Source organism: Cervus elaphus, chromosome 9, assembly GCF_910594005.1.
Source record: "Cervus elaphus chromosome 9, mCerEla1.1, whole genome shotgun sequence".
Lineage (NCBI taxonomy): Eukaryota > Metazoa > Chordata > Mammalia > Artiodactyla > Cervidae > Cervus > Cervus elaphus.
In genome coordinates, this window is record NC_057823.1 from 95853028 (window position 1) to 95872659 (window position 19632).

General features: G+C 40.9%; 1 protein-coding gene across 1 annotated transcript in view; it reads right to left on the reverse strand.

Annotated features, from left to right (window-relative positions):
* ERAP1 (endoplasmic reticulum aminopeptidase 1) overlaps positions 1 to 18564 on the reverse strand; it is a 103311-nt gene extending 84747 nt beyond the window's left edge. The window contains exon 1 of the mRNA XM_043913659.1: positions 18510 to 18564. Within this exon, the coding sequence (XP_043769594.1) occupies positions 18510 to 18549 (40 nt within the window). The 5' untranslated portion in view covers positions 18550 to 18564. The remainder of the gene's footprint in view (positions 1 to 18509) is intronic.
* Positions 18565 to 19632: the final 1068 nt, after the last annotated feature.

A 19632-nucleotide genomic window follows, 5' to 3' on the forward strand; every position in this document is an offset into this window, starting at 1 on the left:
TATACAAGCAACTCCTGAAGCTCAATTCCAGAAAAATAAATGACCCAATCAAAAAATGGGCCAAAGAACCAAACAGACATTTATCCAAAGAAGACATACAGATGGCTAGCAAACACATGAAAAGATGCTCAACATCACTCATTATCAGAGAAATGCAAACCAAAACCACAATGAGGTACCATCACACACCAGTCAGGATGGCTGCTATCCAAAAGTCTACAAGCAATAAACGCTGGAGAGGGTGTGGAGAAAAGGGACCCCTCTTACACTGTTGGTGGGAATGCAAACTAGAACAGCCGCTATGGAGAACAGTGTGGAGATTTCTTAAAAAACTGGAAATAGAACTGCCATATGACCCAGCAATCCCACTTCTGGGCATGCACACCGAGGAAACCAGATCTGAAAGAGACACGTGCACCCCAATGTTCATCGCAGCACTGTTTATAATAGCTAGGACATGGAAGCAACCTAGATGCCCATCAGCAGACGAATGGATAAGGAAGCTGTGGTATATATACACCATGGAATATTACTCAGCCATTAAAAAGAATTCATTTGAATCAGTTCTAATGAGTTGGATGAAACTGGAGCCCATTATACAGAGTGAAGTAAGCCAGAAAGATAAAGACCAATACAGCATACTAACACATATATATGGAATTTAGAAAGATGGTAATGATAACCCTATATGCAAAACAGAAAAAGAGACACAGATGTACAGAACAGACTTTTGGACTCTGTGGGAGAAGGCGAGGGTGGGATGTTTCGAGAGAACAGCATATATATTATCTATAGTGAAACAGATCACCAGCCCAGGCTGGATGCATGAGACAAGTGCTCGGGCCTGGTGCACTGGGAAGACCCAGAGGAATCGGGTGGAGAGGGAGGTGGGAGGGGGGATTGTGATGGGGAATACATGTAAATCCATGGCTGATTCATGTCAATGTATGACAAAACCCACTGCAATGTTGTGAAGTAATTAGCCTCCAACTAATAAAAATAAATGAAAAAAAAAAAGAAAAAAATTAAAAAAAGAAAAAACACTTATTCATCTTCTTAATAGAAGAAGGATGATAAATAATTGTCAATGTTTGTTTTGTCAATTGTCAAAAAATTACCAATATTTATGCTACTTTGATTGCAATGACAGTGCAAACCAGAGGTTTAAAAAATAGTTTTAAAAAGGAACACTCCTACCCTGTTGGTTGTAGGGATGTAAATTGGTATAGCCACTATGGAGAACAGTATGGAAGTTCCTTAAAAAGCTAAAAATAGAGCTACCATCTGACTCAGCAATCCCACTCCTGAATATATCTCCAGAGAAAAATATGATCTGAAAGGATACACATACCCCAATGTTCACTGCAGCACTGTTTACAATAGCCAAGACATGGAAGCAACCTAAGTGTCCATCGACAGGGGAATGCCTAAAGATGTGGTGCGTATATACAATGGAATATTACTCAGCCATTAAAAAGAATGAAATAATGCCATTTGCAGCAACATGGATGGACCTAGAGATTGTCATTACTAAGTGAAGTGAATCGGAGGAGGAGAAATACTGCATGACATTCCTTATATGTGGAATCTAAAAAGAAATGATACAAGTGAATTTACTTACAAAACAGAGTCTCACAGACCTGGAGAATGAACTTATGGTTGTTAGGGGTAAGGTTGGGAGAAAGAGATAGTTAGGGAGTTTGGGACAGACATGTATACACTGCTATATTATAAATGGATAATCAACAAGGGCCTACTGTGTAGCACATGGAACTCTGCTCAATGTTATGTGGCAGCCTAGGATGAAGTCTGGGGGAGAATGGATATATGTATATGTATGACTGAATCCCTTCACTCTTCACCTGAAACTATCACAACATTGTCTGTTAATAGCCTATACTCCAATACGAAATAAAAAGTTTTAGAAAAAGAATTAAATGATGGAAAAAAATAAAATATCCTTAAGACTTAAGGTTATTGGAAATTAAATCTCCATTTGCATCTCCATTTATATACATATTTTTGTTTCAGAAGATCATGATTGAGTAAAGACTGTCAATCACAAATTATATTAGGTTAAAATTCTGGGGAAGAAGTGAAGCGGGGACAAAGGAAAAAATTTGACTATTAAAAAAGAACATTTTCATTTTTTTTGGATTCATTTGATAGGTATCAAAGCTTAGCCACATTCTTGTTCTACTGGACATATTCTAAAATATAATATGAGTCGTAAATGCCAATATTTATAACATACCAGAAATTACATCATTTTCAACTATGGAAAGTATCTAAGCAATTTAAATATGTGAAATTTAGATAGAAATTCAAATCTTTTCAAATGCTGGGAGGATACATAGTTTTTCAAAATTATAAGATAAAGCAGCAAAACACTTAAGATGATTAGTAGGCTAATAGTGATACGCTAATATCTGGATTGCTAAGTGGGTTGCTATGACTGAAGGGGGATTCTGATGCCAATAGTCCCAAGGACTGCAACTTGGGGAGTGCACTTTCATTTAGGCTCTCTTTCTCCCCAGTTTTGGGAAACAGTAATTTAGAGGTGTAGATTTACCCATACACACATGTTAATAATATAGTAGTTCTTGCCTTGCAATTTGAATTCTGCACCTTGTGGGACCTTATGAGATAAAGTTGCCCAGTTTTATTACTCCCTTACTGCTATCCACATACTTCTTACCAAAGTCCATTCATGATAAGTGTGAAACCATGTTAGAAGCCATAAAAACTGCTCAAGTTCAATGAGCAGGGATCTGCCTGTATTGGCTCCACCCTAACATTCATTCATTCAGGGCCTAGGATGGGGCCTGAGGATCTGAAGAAGAATCAGGCAAGCTCCACGACCTCAAATGAGCCAAATGAGCCAAATGAGCCATGTGAACCAATTATTTTTCATACATTGGATAAATATCAGAACAAAGAAAAGAATTAAAGACTTCGGGAATGCAAGTACAGTAAGGAGGTATAAACGGTGCCTTAAAGAGTTGGAAAAGCTTTTAAGAGGACGAAAAAATGAGAAATTAAGTCCAGAAGTTTGCTGAAGTCCTGTCATTAGTAGAACCAGGCACTTATTGTTAGTTACATAGTACGTCTAACTCTTTGAGATCCCATGGATTATAGCCTGCCAGGCTCCTCTGTCCATGGAATTCTCCAGGTAAGAATACTGGAGTGGCATTATCAGAGAAATGCAAATCAAAACCACAGTGAGGTAGAATCTCACACTGGTCAGAATGGCTGCCATCAAAAAGTCTACAAACAATAAACGCTGGAGAGAGTGCGAAGAAGAGGGAACCCTCTCACACTGTTGGTGGGAATGCAAACTAGTACAGCCACTATGGAGAACAGCATGGAGATTCCTTAAAAAACTAAATAGAACTGCCATACGACCCACCAATCCCATTACTGAGCATACACACTGAGGAAACCAGAATTGAAAGAGACACGTGTACTCCAAAGTTCATTGCAGCACTGTTTACAACAGCTAGGACACAGAAGCAAACTAGATGTCCATCGGCAGATGAATGGATAAATTATGGTACACATACACAACGGAATACTACTCAGCTATAACAAAGAACGCATTTGAGTCAGTTCTAGTGAGGTGGATGAAACTGGAGCCTATTATACAGAGTGAAGTAAGTCAGAAATAGAAACACCAGAACTGTATATTAACGCTTATATATGGAATTTAGAAAGATGGTAATGATGACCCTATATGCAAGACAGCAAAAGAGACACAGATGTAAAGAACAGACTTTTGGACTCTGTGGGAGAAGGCGAGGGTGGGACAATCTGAGAGAACAGCACTGAAACATGTATATTACCACATGTAAGACAGATGACCAGTCCAAGTTGGAAGCATGAAGCAGGGCACTCAAAGCCGGTGTTCTGGGACAACCCTGGGGGGCGGGATGGGGAGGGAGGTGGGGGGCGTTTCAGGATGGGGGGACACATGTGCACCCATGGCAGATTCATGTCGATGTGTGCCAAAAGCCACCACAATATTGTAAAGTAATTAGCCTCCAATTAAAATAAATAAATTAAAAGAAAAAAAAAGAATACTGGAGTGGGTAGCCATTCCCTTCTCCAGGGGATCTCCCCAACCCAAGGACCAAACCCAAGTCTCCTTCACTGCAGGCAGATTCTTTACCATCTGAGCCACTAGGGAGGCCCTTCGAAGAGGAAGTGACACAACTGTTTGAGCCCAATATAGGAACATGAAAGAACTGAGGAAATCACTTGCCGTAACACACACACGCTATTTGCAATGCAATTCTTAGAGTAACTATCTAGAGTTAGCGCACTTCCCAGGTGGTTCAGTGGTAAAGAACCCACCTGCCAAGCAGGAGACGCAGATTCACTCCCTGGGTTGGGAAGATCCCCTGGAGTAGGAAATGGCAACCCGCTCCAGTATTCTTGCCTGGAGAATCCCGTGAACAGAGGAACCTGGCAGGCTACAGTCCATGGGGTAGCAGAAGAGTTGGACACGACTTCACGACTGAACGACAGAACTGGTGCAGATTCACAGGTTAAGGATATAGCCTCCCGCAGGGCTCCCCTCATGCCAGACATAGTTCACAGGCTTGGGGATTCCTTGTCATTCATACTTCTCACCAACTGTCTACAAATCCGGGGGTTCCCATGACCCCTCAGTTTTGATAACTTGCTAGGATGACTCACAGAATTCAGGAAAGCACATACTTAAGATTACAGTTTTATTGTAAAGGATGCATCAGGAACAGACAAATGAAGAGACCCAGGGGCAAGGTGAGAGAGTCCCAAAGCTTCTGTGTCCTCAGGACATTTCACCATTGGGCATTTGATGTCTATAACCATCGAGAAGACTCACCTGAGGGAGTTCCCTGGTGGCCTAGGTTTAGGATAACAGGTTTTTACTGCCATAGCCTGGGTTTAATCCCTAGTTGGGGAACTGAGATCCTACAATCCATACAATTGTGTTTTTTTTTTTTTTTTTTTTTAAAAGGCAGGGGATAAAAGGAAATTCACTCGAGCTCTTTGGGTGTCCAGAGATTTTACTAGAATCTTATTACCTAGGCATGATTGATATTTTACCTTCTAGAAACAATCTCCATCCTCAATTTTCCTTAATAAGTCTCACAAATTTTCAGATTTTAGCTCAAACACCACTTTCAGAAGGCTCCTCTAACCTCATCTGACTTCCCAGGATTAGGTCTCAGGCCTCGTATCTTCCTGTTCATGGCCTCATAAAATCTGTCCTTCGCTTTCATAGCACTGTTCACATTTGTAACTAAATGCTTAATTGTGTAATGATTTGTTTCTTGGTTCTTCTGCTAAAATGGAATTTCAGCAGAATTAAGTGCTACTTTACGAGGGGCTAGCACAGCATCTTGCATATAATACTTGCCCAATAAATAATCTCTGGGTGAAAAAAAAAAAGAGTGGAATAAATGAATGAGTAAACGCTGCTTTTATGTGCATGTGCTCAGTCATGTCTGCCTATTTGCGTCCCCATGGACTGTAGTCTGCAAGACTGCTTTGTCCATGGGATTTCCCAGGTAAGAATACTGGAGTGGGTTGGTACTTCCTACTCCCGGGGATCTTCCCGACCCAGGTATGGACCCTATATCCAGGTATCTCCTGTATTGGCAAGTGGATTCTCTTCCACTGCATCTCTTGGAAAGCTGACTAAAATGCTGTTTTTAAGCATTCTTATCTTTCCAATAGTGAAAATTCCTTGACCCATACTATCTGTCTCAAAACTTTTAAGATTCACATACAGGTATTATGTAATTTATTAACCCCAGCAAGGAGCCTGACACTTCATTGCCAAGTTCCTAAATCCATCATTTTTCAGTTTATCAGCCCAAAATTTCACTCTTTCTCACTCTCTAGGGAGTGAGCTTGTCCCTGACCCTGGAAGGCATGTCAATTGCTTTATTTTCACTCTTTCCCCCCGGGCCATAATGAATCAGGAACCACGTCAGAATCTTTAACATCATGTAAAATTTAAGTCTATGTGGTGGTTTAAGTCTACAGATAAGACTTCTCACTTAGCAGCAAGTGACAAACATGTTAAAATTTCACTTCCCTAATTCTTATGCTATCACAAAGGTTCCAGGCTCCACAACAGACCTCCCCACCTGGAGATCGGTCAAAGGGACTGGGAATCCCCAGGGAATCTAATTTTGAAGGTCAGCAAGATTTGACTATAGAACTTCCACAGGACTGGGGAAACAGACTCTTGGAGGACACAGACAAAACCTTGTGTGTACCAGGACGCAGGGGAAAGGAGCCGTGGCTCCACAGAGACTGAGCCAGACTTGTCTGTGAGTGTTCTGGGAGTCTCCCGTGAAGGCATGGGTTGACAGTGGCCTGCCACGGGGTCAGGGGCATTGGCAGCAGCAATCCTGGGAGGGGCAGCCTGCTGGCGTAAGTCCTCTCGGAGAAAGTCACCATTAGTCCTACCATAGAGCCTGTAGCCCTGCCATGGAGACTGCAGACTCCAGGACAGGGCTGCCTCAGGTCAGACTACAGGGAGTGAGCACAGCCCCACCCATCAGCAGAAAATTGGATTAAAGATTTACTGAGCATGGCCCTACCCACTAGAGCAAGACCCAGTCTTTCCCACAGCTCCCATCAGGAACCTTGCACAAGCTTCTTATTCTCAATCATCAGAGGGCAGACAGAAGAAGAAATCTTCAATCCCATGGCCAGCAGAATGAAAACCAAAATCACAGAAAACTAACCAAAATGATCACATGGATCACAGCCTTGTGTAATTCAGTGAAACTATGAGCCATGCAATGTAGGGACACCCAAGATGGATGGGTCATGATGGAGAGTTCTGACAAAATGTGGTCCACTGGAGAAGGGAATGGCAAACCACTTCAGCATTCTTGCCTCGAGAACCCCATGAACAGTATGAAAAGGCAAAAAGATGTGACACTGAAAGATGAATCCCCAGGTCAGTAGGTTTCCAAGATGCTACTGGGGAAGAGTGGAGAAATAGCTCCAGAATAAACGGGGGCCGAGCCAAAGTGCAAACAACGACCAGCTGTGGATGTGTCTGGTGTTGAAAGTAAAGTCTGATGCTGTAAAGAACAATATTGCATAGGAATCTGGAATGTTAAATTTGTGAATCAAGGTAAATTAGATGTGGTCAAACAGGAGACGGCAAGAGTGAACATCGACATTTCAGAAATCAGTGAACTACAATGGATGGGAATGGAGCGACTTGAGTTCGGATGACCATTATATCTACTGCGGTGGGCAAGAATCCCTTAGAAGAAGTGAGTAACCCTCATAGTCAACAAAAGAGTCCAAAATGCAGTACTTGGGTGTAATCTCAAAAATGACAGAATGATCTCAGTTTGTTTCCCAGACAAACCATTCAACATCACAGTAATCCAAGTCTATGCCCAACCACTTATGCCAAAAAAGCTGAAGTTGAATGGTTCTATGAAGACCTACAGGCCTTCTAGAACTAACACCAAAAAGAAACATCCCTTTCATCATAGGGAACTGGAATTCAAAAGTTGGAATTCAAGAGACACTTGGAGTAACAGGCAAGTTTGGCCTTGGAGTACAAAGTGAAGCAGGGCAAAGGCTAACAGAGTTTTGCCAAGAGAATGCAATGGTCGTAGCAAACACCCTCCTCCAACAACATAATAGATGACTCTACACATGGACATCACCAGATGGTCAATACCAAAATCAGATTGATTATATACTTTGCAGCCAAATATAAAGATGCTCTATTCAGTCAGCAAAAACAAGACCTGGAGATGACTATGGCTGAGATCATGAGCTCCTTATTGCAAAACTCAGACTTAAATTGAAGAAAGTAGGGAAAACCACTAGGCCATTCACGTATGACCTAAATAAAATCCCTTATGATATGGTGGAAGTGACAAATATACTCAAGGGATTAGACATGATAGAGTGCCTAAAGAACTATGGATGGAGGTATGTAACATTGTACTGGAGGGGGTGACCAAAACCAACTCTAAGAAAAAGAAATGCAAGGAGGCAAAATGGTTGTCTGAGGAGGCCTTACAAATAGCTGAGAAAGGAAGAGAAGTGAAAAGCAAGGGAGAAAGGGAAAGCTATACCCAAATGAATGCAGAGTTCTAGAGAATAGCAAGGAGAGAAAAGAAGGCCTTCTTCAAAGAACAATTAGAGGAAAACAATAGAATGGGAAAGACTAGAGATCTCTTCAAGAAAATTAGAGATACAAAGAGAACATTTCATTCAAAGATGGGCACAATAAAGGACAGAAACTGCAAGGAAATAACAGAAGCAGAAGAGATTAAGAAGAGGTGGCAAGAATACACAGGACTGCACAAAAAAGGTCATAATGACCAGGATAACCATGATGGTATGGTCATTCACCTAGAGCCAGACATCCTGGAGTGTGAAGTCAAGTGGGCCTTAGGAAGCATTACTATGAACAAAGTTAATAGAGAAGATGAAATTCCAGCTGAGCTATTTCAAATCCTAAAAGATGATACTGTTAAAGTGTTGCACTCAATATGTCAACAAACTTGGTAAACTCAGCTGTGGTCATGGGACTGGAGAAGGTCAGTTGTTATTCCAACCCCAAAGAAGGCCAATGCTGAAGAATGTTCAAACTACTGCACAATTCCATTCATTCCAGACTGTATATTGTCACTCTGCTTATTTAACTTATATGCAGGGCACATCATGTGAAATGAATGTACCTGGCTCAATCACAAGCTGGAATCAAGATTTCGGGGAGAAATCTCAGATATGCAGATGACACCACTCTCATGGCAGAAAGCAAAGAGGAAATAAAAAAAAAGCAAAGAGGAACTAAACAGCCTATTGATAAATTAGGTGAAAGAGGAGAGTGAAAAAACTGGCTTAAAACTCAACATTCAAAAAACTGAGATCATGGCATTTAGTCCCATCACTTCATGGCAAATAGAAGGGGGAAAAGTGGAAACAGTGACAAACTTTATTTTCTTGGGTTCCAAAATCACTGCAGATGGTGACTGCTGTCATGAAATTAAAAAGATGCTTACTCCTTGGAAGAAAAGCTATGGCAAACAGCATATTAAAAAGCAGAGACATTACTTTGCCAACAAAGGTCTGTACAGTCAAAGCGATAGTTTTTCCAGTAGTCATGTAAAGACATGAGAGCTGGACAACAAAAAAGCCTGAGCAATGAAGGATTGATGCTTTCGAACTGTGGTGCTGGAACCAACTTTTGAGAGTCCCTTGGACAGCAAGGAGATCAAACCAGTCCATCCTAAAGAAAATTAACCCTGAGTATTCATTGTGAGAACTGATGTTGAAGCTGAAACTCCAATACTTTGGCCACCTGATGCAAAGAACTGACTCATTTGAAAAGACCCTGATGCTGGGAAAGATTAAAGGCAGGAGAAGGGGATGACAGAGGATGAGATGGTTGGATAGCCTCATCAACTCAATGGACATGAGTTTGAGCAAACTCAGGGAGATAGTGAAGGATGGGGAAGCCTGGTATGCTGCAGTCCATGGGGTAGCAAATAGTTGGACACAACTAAGCAACTGAACAACAACAACAAAGGCTTTAACGATGCCAACTCATAACCTCAGTTGTTTTCAGCCCTGGTTTCCTTTGGAATTATAGGAGATGCTTTCTTCTTTTTTTGCTAAGATATAATTGATGTGTAATCTTACATTTGTTTTACATGCAGAGGAATGTGCTTTGAAACATGTATATATTGTGAAATATATTTACTTAACATTCATCACCATCTATAGTTACAATTTTATTTTCCTTGCAATGAAAACACAAGAAAAATCTACCTTTTTAGCAACTTTCAAACATACAAAACAATACTCTTATAAAGGAAATCAGCTCTGAATATTCATTGGAAGGAATGATGCTGAAGCTCTAATGATTTGGCCACCTGATGCAAAGAGACAACTCATCAGAAAAGACCCTGATCTGGGAAAGATTGAAGGCCAAAGGAGAAGAGGGCAGCAGAGGATGAGATGGTTAGATAGCATCACTGACTCAGGGGACATGAATCTGAGCAAACTCTGTGATATAGTGAGGGTCAGGGAAGCCTGGCATGCCGCAGTTCATGGGGTTGCAAAGAGTTGGACACGACTTAGCAACTAAACAACAACAATCTCCATGCTGAGGTGCTTTTAAAACTTAGTAACACTCAGTTCAAGCATGGATCTGTCTGATGGGGCCCAGGAATTGGCCTACTGTTAAAGGTCCCAATTGGTTAGAACGTGCAGTCTGTTGTGACCCTCTGAAGTGGCTGTAGCATCTATCACAGTCATGGCTAAGTATGTAAATTCTCTTCCAGTGAGGGAAACATGTCATATTTCATCATTTCCTAATTTCTTAACCTTGTTTAAGAATCAAATATGAAAAAAGGGATAGAAACTGTGCAGAAAGGCTTTGGGTGGCTTCCCAGTTCATAAAGATCCCCTTTCCTGGGGGCACCATCGATATACAGAGTCTGCCGTATCTGTATATTATAGCCCTGTTCTCCTTGCCATACATAATTAACACAGAAATGGACACTTAAAATGCCCTGTTCCAATACAACTCTTCAGAATTTGAAGTTTGGAACAAAGGTGGACCTGAGTGGTGGTATGCTGGGAATGCTTTTTGTAGCAGCCGCCAATTTCCTTGGTGTAAATACCTTATGGCCAATTTCAAGGTACTAACATAATGTCATTTGGTTTGCAAAACTCCAGAAAATATACCTTGCTCTGCTGAGCCTCTCTGAACCAGCTCCCACACAGCCATGGAGACAAGTCACTTTACTTTCAGCTCCTCTGGTAAGATTCAAGTACATTTTCTGCCCTGTTCCTTGCCTTTTCCAGGGTAAAGTGGTACAATTCTTTCTTAAATTCTCTGAGACAATCCCTCCCTCCTGTTCATTTTTCTTTGTAAATTTTTTTTTAATTTAAGCTAGTTACAACCAGTTTTTCTGTGTGTGCAAAAAAAAAAAAAAATTAAAATAAAGTGGTCACTCCTTAATGCAGAATTACCTATATGAATCTAAAATCAAAATCTATCAGATACTCAAGTCCCTGAGAGATGCAGGAAGAAATACTAGCAGGTGGGCCTGGTGGAAGAATTCCAGTGGGGAAACAGCAGGTGGCCAAAGGGCAGCTCAAGGGCACCGTGTGCTTCGTGGGAGACGCTGAGGAGGCCACAGGTGGAGTAGATGGCAAGGGAGTGTGAAAAAGAAGCCTTATTTTCAGAAATCTGTCCAGCGGGGCACGTTCGACTTCCTTTGGAGAGAATTGCTCAAGTATTTAAGAAGGGCTATTGATCCAAACACTGTGGATACCAGGTTTGTCTATTTACAAGCACTCATCTTCGATTCTGTAAGAAAGCTGAGAGACTGCAGCAATGAGGAGCAGAGATGGGAGCCAGAGGAGTTACAGAGCAAACGGGGCAAAGTCAACTGAGTCTCTTCTCAGACATGCTGGGGTGCTAAGGCTTCTTCTCCTCAACATTTGCAAATGTCTACAGAATGACATGCATGTTTTGTAGGACAAACTATGCCACTGGGGGAAAACTAAGCTCTTGTGCTGGTTGTATTGATATATAACACAGAGTTAAACTGGGGATAGAAAAATTGATAAAAAACAAGGATGCCAGTATGAAAGCAATGTTAATTACAGCCATCTATTCAAACTCCTCACCATTTGGGCATAATTATGTTACTAATGATCAATTACATGCATGTCAGTAAATATACTACCTGTAAACTTTATTCTTTTATTGGACTAATTTATCTTTGTAATAATTAACCTACATGGTTGAGGCTGAGGTTGCAGGCTTACCTGCTCAAACTTTTAAAGATTATCAGAGCTATTGCTCATACTCTACCATTCTCTGTGTGATCCTGGGGTACTCACTCACTCCTAGTCTCCCCTTTCCTTAACTGAAAAGGACAATTAGTCTAGATCATCTCTAAGAGCTAACAATCTTGAAGCCTAACACTCTAGATCTAAGAGTCTATGAATCTAGATATTTGCATATGCAAATTTTCATGTATGTTCTGAGAACTGGGGGAAAGAAATTGTATAAATACATGATTTTATATCTTTGAATTTTTTTTCCTTGAAGACCCCACATAAAAAATGTTCTTAGTAGCACTACGCTAGTAAACAATCAGGGCATGATTTAATCCCTGGAAGAACCAGTTCTAGATACCTATTAGGTGATAAAATAGGAAGTTAATGGAGTGGTCACACAGATGCTCGTAACAGTATTCTCACCAAGTCATAAAAACAGAACCAAAGGGAGATTCCCCAGGAACGTCAAAGAGACTCTGAAAGCTGCCTGGTAATTATGTATGCTTTCCTGGTTGAGCGGTTCTTAAACATTGGTGTTTGTCAGAACCAATGGGAAACTTGGCACGTACAAGGGCTCAGGGTCTAGCCTCGTCCATCAGCCTGGCTCTGTATTTGGTGGTGATACCCACAAAGATTGAGGACCACTGTCCTGGTCTATGTACCCTCTCACTCTCCTTGACCAGTGATTCTCAAAGTTTTCTGCATATTAGAATGACCTAACAAGCTTTTCACAAATCCCGATGCTTAAACCAGACCCCATGCCAGCTGAATCAGAATCTTCTTAAGAGGAAGCCCACCATCAGTAAGTTTTAATAACCCTGGGGATTATTGCACTGTGCCACCAAGTTTGAGAACTGCTCTTCTTAAACTTTACAATGCAGATGAATTTCATAGGAATCTTGTTAACATGCAGATTCTGATTCGGTAGGTCTAGGATAATTAAATTATGGTCTGCATTTAATTAATGCTTTATAGTAATTTAATGAACTTTTCTTCTAATTGAAGGCAGGATTTTGAGCTGATTATCTGATTTTCTAAGCAATTACTCTATTAAAGCATGAGTTTGAGAATGGGGTGAACTTAGACTACACAAGCCTGACATTGGGGTCTCCATCCACTGATGAAGAATGAGCTGGTTCATCAGAACCTACATATTAATTAGATTAGAAACTAATCATGAGAAAACGAAAGTCTAGAGTCCTCTGCAAATTTAGGAGACAAATCAATGCTTGGCATGGCCTAGCACTATAATTAGACTGGAATGCTTGATCATTAGATAATGCCAAACATTTTTTTAATGCAGTTTTTCCTCTTTTGGTTTTGTTTGCCCAGTCTGGGTCCTACAGGTCTGTGTTCAAACAACCAGCAAGCATGACACAAACCTACATACAAATGTTGATTCTGCAGATGTATGCAGCCAGCACAGTGAGTACAGTCTCTGTTTTCTGGCAATCTGCCTCGCAAGCCCTGGAACTGGATTATGACACTGGAGCAGCAGACGCACAGTCATGAGGAGCCAAAGAACACAGCTCTGCTCCTTACCAGAGAAGGCAATGGCAACCCACTCCAGTACTCTTGTCTGGAAAATCCCACGGACGGAGGAGCCTGGTGGGCTGCAGTCCATGAGGTTGCAAAGAGTTGGACATGACTGAAGCGACTTAGCAGCAGGAGCAGCTACTCCTTATACTGGGGCCGCTAGTGCAAGATTAGTCTGGCCAAAAAAGGCAACGCAATATTAACCTTTTCTCAGGAAAGCCAAGGCACATAGGAGAAATAATACAAGCCAGGGGAAGTAAAAAGAAAAAACCAGGTTGGATGCATGAGGCAAGTGCTCGGGGCTGGTGCACTGGGATGACCCAGAGGGATGGGATGGGGAGGGAGGTGGGAAGGGGGTTCAGGATGGGGAACACATGTACATCCATGGCTGATTCATGTCAATGTATGGCAAAAACCACTACAATATTGTAAAGTAACTAGCCTCCAACTAATATAAATAAATGAAAAAATAATAATAAAAAAAGAAAAAAAAACAAAGCAAAACAGGAAGAGTACAGGAGACCAGTGGCAGGAATAGCACAGGGAAAAGGCAAGCAGCAAGTCCTCTGAAAGCTGAGAACGAGTGATAAACAAACAGACCAGTTCTGTCCTGTGGAAAAAGAGACAAATAGCTTCCTGGTTCTCAAAACGGTAGCAACGGAAACATTTACTTACTCACGCATTCGTTCATTCATCCAACACATACTGAGTTCTCTCTGTAGTAGAAGCCTAAATCTGATTCACTCCCAAAACTCCTACTTCTTCTTTTGCCATGGACCAAGGTTATTAGATTCCCTGATCTGCTGTAATAAGGGGAGCGTCACTACATTTTTCTGGCCATATATACTCAGGAGCATGAAATCTGACAGTGATAACATAAATGAATATTATTTTTATGAGAAGATGAATGCTGTCTGAGGACCAGGCCTGTGTCTCCAACAGCCATCTCCATCTATACGTAACTTAAAGCCCTCTCCCCACTTCCAGGTAGTAAATAAACCCTGAACAAGAAACACAGAATCCCAGAATTCACTAACAAAACCCTGCTTTGACTCCTGAATTTCTAAAACTAATTCTCTATTATTGGGTGTACTGGGGACCCAACATAGGAAAAACATACAATTTTTGAATGTCTAGGTCTGTAGATTAAGAAAGATTTGTTCTTCAGTTTGAGAGAAATATTGAAAAAAATCCATTCCCAGAATTTTCTAGTTAAAATTTTACTGCAAGATATATGAATAGTACTTCCATTTAATGCCCCAAATGATATTAAGTTTCCATAAATATAATTTAGTGCTTTCCTACTTTTGAAAAAATAACTTGTGTTAGATGCAAAGTGTCACATTCAAGTCTGACAATTAAAATAGACTTTTCAAAAACCATATTACAATATCATACTTTTTAATTTAGTTTTACAATGTTCAGATGGTAATGTGAATAGAAATGGTGACTCAATTACTTTTCAAGTGAAGTACCGTGATGAAATATATTCATTTTCTCCTGACAGGGAATTATTATTGCCTTAAATTTAATCTTAGTTCTGCACATGCTACAGGGATTTTCATGGCTAAATGGTTTTAAATTAGCTTATGATTCATCCATCTTGAAAAATGAATGCACTGAACACACGATAAAATAAGGCAGAATAGTATGTTATAGGCTGCAGATGATTTTAAATTTTATTTTCTAGAGATATTTTTTATTAAAATATTTGTCTTAGGTGGCTAAAAATCATGTCTTTTGATTTGTTTTAAGGGGCAGGGTTGGGAGACTGGACTGATCTATGTGTACTTGTTCACTCAATCAACAAATAGAGAGCAAAGCAGATAAAGGATCAAGGCCAAAAACTCTGCTGAAACCAGGAAGAGCAAACTAATCGCCATGTCTAGAAGCCTACCCAACAAGGGTGGGAAAACCAAGGCTCTCTTCAGACAGGATTGGCACCCCTGATTCCAGGGCAGAGGTTGTTTGCTCTCTGCCCTAGTTTGAAACAACATGTAGACAGAAGGTAGAAGAGAACCAAAACTATAGAAATAGACCAGAAGTCTGCAGGTAAATCTGATCAGATGATGTCAAAACAGAAAGACTAAACTTGCTTTCACCTCACATGAAGGCTAAAACGTCCCAAAAATTATTCCAAAAATCAGTATCAATTATTGTACACTTATCTCCAGTTAGAAATGTGTAAAAAGGGACAAATACCAAGAGCTCAAAGCTATAAAATCACCTGTTAGGTAAGAAGGGCAGCTATGATCAGCTTAACTGGGCCCAATGGACCCATTTTCCCCCAGAAAGGGTTTGAATAATATGAGTTGTATTTATTCACATTGTAAACAGGAGAACAAACTTAGAAGGCAAAGTTCCTTTTGATAGCTTACAGTGAACGATGTCGGATTCGTGATCTCTGAAAAAGAAGATTTAGCTTTGGGACCAGGGACCAGGCTTGATCACCCAAGAGTTTTTGTGTAGCAGAGTTCTATTAAAGTGAAAAAGGGACAGAGAAAGGTTCTGACATAGACACCAGAAGGGGGATGGAGAGTGCCCCTCTCATTAGTCTAAGCAAGGTAATTATATACTTTTTAAAATTAGTTATTACAACAAATCAAAAGAATGCCTCAAGGTTGTAAAGATCTTACCAGACCCACTCCCATAATATACATTTTAAGATAACAGGATTAGTCAGAAGATTTTCAAGAAGGAGAAACTGTCCTCAAGCAGGATACATTGTTGTTATATAATCCTTACTAAGGAATGTAGGGGAAAAAGTTTGTCCTCTCCTTCTCCTTGAGAATTTCAGACACCTCTCCCCTCCTGGGGGACCCTGGACTTATCAGCCTGCCTAGGAACTGACTCTCTCTCTTTCCTGTACATACCAGTGGCAGTCATAAATTTGGAACTCACAGTGAAATGTGGCTTTGAAAAGATTGTTTTCTCCACACAGTACTTTAAAATTTGTTTAGAGTGCCTAAGGTGATATGAGACAGTGTAATAAGTCTGAAGACCAATCAACTTCAAAGTACTTAAAAGTTCTTAGAAAATTACTTTCCTGAACCTTAGAAAGGTAAGCAAAGTAGTGTATACTTTTATTAATAGTAGCAATTGCATTTGTGCCCAAAGAGAAGGAAACATTTACTTGTAAATGATGATAAAAGATGGGTTTTTGAAGGACACCACCTCACTGGAAGAAATACATGGTCATGGACATTTCTGACTCCTTTCCTGAGTTAAATAATCCTTCTCTAACCATTGCCACTACTTCAGGCTGTGTGTACACACACAGACAAACACACATACACATACACACAATCCATATATATGCTGCCTACTAAAGACTCATTTCAGATCTAAAGACACACACAGACTGAAAGTGGGGGGATGGAAAAAGATATTCCATGCAAAAGAAAGCCAGAGCAACAATACTTCTATCAGACAAAATAGACTATAAAATGAAGACTAACAAAAAACAAAGAAGGACATTACATAATGATCAAGGGATAAAGTCACATAGAAGATACAACAATTATAAATACATAAATAAAGATAGATAGACTGAAGATAGTTAGCCAACACAGGACTACCTAAATACATAAAGCAAATAGTGACAGGGAGAAATGAATAGTAACATAGCAATAGTAGGGTGCTTTAACACCCACATACATCAGTAGACCATCCAGAGAGAAAAGCAATAATGCAACATTGGCCTTAAATCACACATTAGACTAAACAGATTTAGTAGATTTATATATATATATATATATATATATATATATATATACACACATATATGTATATATGTATATAAATCACACACACACACAAAAATTATAGGCCATTATCACTGATGAACAGAGACGTAAAATTTCTCCAACAAAATATTAGCAAAACGAAAGCAACAATACATTAAAAGGATCATACACCACAATCAAATGTGATTTATCCCAGGGATGCAAAGATGGCCCAGTATTCACAAAGCAAAGTCAATGTGATATAGATCAATAGCAAATTGAAGGATAAAAACCATATGATTCTTTCAAAAGATGCAGGCAAAGCTTTTTTTTTTTTTTACAAAAGTCAGCATGTGGAGGAAGGAGCTAAGATGGAGGAGGAATAGGATGGGGAGACCACTTTCTCCCCTACAAATTCATTGAAAGAACATTTGAACGCTGAGCAAACTTCACAAAACAACTTCTGACCGCTAGCAGAAGACATCAGGTGCCAAGAAAAGCAGCCCATCATCTTTGAAAGGAGGTAGGACAAAATATAAAAGATATATATAAATACATATAAAATATAAAAGATAATACAAAATATAAAAGATAAAAGAAAAAAAAAATAAGAGAGACAAAAGAGCTGGGGATGGAGACCCATCCTGGGAAGGGAGTCTTAATAAAGGAAGTTTCCAAACACCAGGAAACCCTCACACTGGTGGGTCTGGGGGAAGTTTTTGAATCTCGGAGGGCAACCTAACTGGGAGGAAAAAGAAACAAAACCCACAGATTACGTGCCTAAAAGCAACTCCCAGCAGAAAAGTACCCCAGACGCCCGCATCCGCCACCAGCAAGTGGGGGCGGAACGGAGAGGAGCGGGCAGCATTGCTTAGGGTAAGGACCGGGCCTGAATGCCCTGAGGGCAACTGGAGGGAGCTAACAGGAGATAGCAACTTAAACTGTGGGATAGCATGAGAGAGAGAGAAAATTAACCAGCTCGAACACACTGCCAGCCGTTCGCAGAATAAAGGGACTGAGCAATTCCAGAGAAGAGCTAGCCGGCGGCTGACCGGCCCATCCCCGCTGGAGGCAGGAGGCAGGGGGGAGGGGAAAGGGGCAAACGCGGCCCCAGAGATGGCACCCCCTACCGCACTGCAAAGAGGCCTCCAGTTTCTAACCAAAGACTTCCTGAGATTCTGGATGGTTGACATCCGCAGGGAGGGTTGCGGCTAGAGGCCAGCTCCCAAAAACACACACAAGGTGCACCACACTGGCGCGCGCAGAAACTGAGGCCGGGACCGCAGAGGGGAGAAGGCGCACCGCACCCGGGGAGAGTGCGCCCATCAAGCTCCTGGCTGCCTGAGCTGCTCGGGCGGGGAAGGCACAAAACATAGGCCCCAACGAGTCCGCGCTTTTGTGGAGTACCTGAAAACTGGAGTCGCATGCAACGCAGGGCCGGCTCCATACAGAGCAGCCTGGAGCCTGAGCAGTGTAGACGGGGAGAGCACACACCCGTGAGCAGGGGCAAACCCAGTGTAGCCAGAACACGGTAAGTGCTCCCCACACACAGCGGTATCTGTCTGCAGCGCCCCTCCCACCCCGCAGCGTGACTGAACTAGCGAACCTGAACAAGAGACCACCTCCGCCCGCCTGTGTCAGGGCGGAAATTAGGCACTGAAGAGCCCGGCAAACCGAAGCCAAATAAACAAAGGGAACTGCTTCAGAAGGGACCGGTGCAACAGATTAAAATCCCTGTAGGTAACACCGACTACACCGGAAGGGGCCTATAGATATCGGAGAAGTGTAAGCTGGAACGAGGAGCTCTGAAACTGAACCAAACCCACACTGACCGCAACAGATCCAGAGATCACTAGATATATTTTTACTTTTTTAAAATTTTTTCTCTTTTGTTTCTTTTTAAAATTCCCTATTACTCCTCCATTACTCCTTAACTTTCATTTTCATTTTCATATATTTTTACTATTTTTTTAATTAGAAAAAAAATTTTTTTTCTTTTTTAATTTTTTCTTATTTTCTTTTAAAGTCCTCTATTACTCCTTAATTTTCATTTTACTATAACCTTTAAAAAAAAAAAAGAAGGGGCCCTATTTTTAAACTGAACTTCATATATATTTCTAAAATTTTTTGTTTTTGTTTTTAATATTGTATTTTTAAGACTCTAACCTCTACTCTAGATTTTTAATCTTTGTTTTTCAGTATTTGATATCAATATTGGACATTTTGGAATCCAATATTCAGTACCCATTTTTATTCAGGAGTGTGTTGATTATTCTCTCCCAATCTTGACTCTCCGTTTTCTCCCTCAGATCACTTCTATTTCCTCCCTCCCGCTTCTCTTCCCAATTCAATTCTGTGAATCTCTGTGGGTGTCTGGGCTACGGAGAACACTTGGGGAACAGAGAACTGCATAGATCTGTCTCTCTCCTCTTGAGTCCCCCCTTTTTCTCCTCCTGCTCATCTCTATCTCCCTCCTCCCTCTCCTCTTATTCATGTAACTCTGTGAACCTCTCCGGGTGTCCCTCACGGT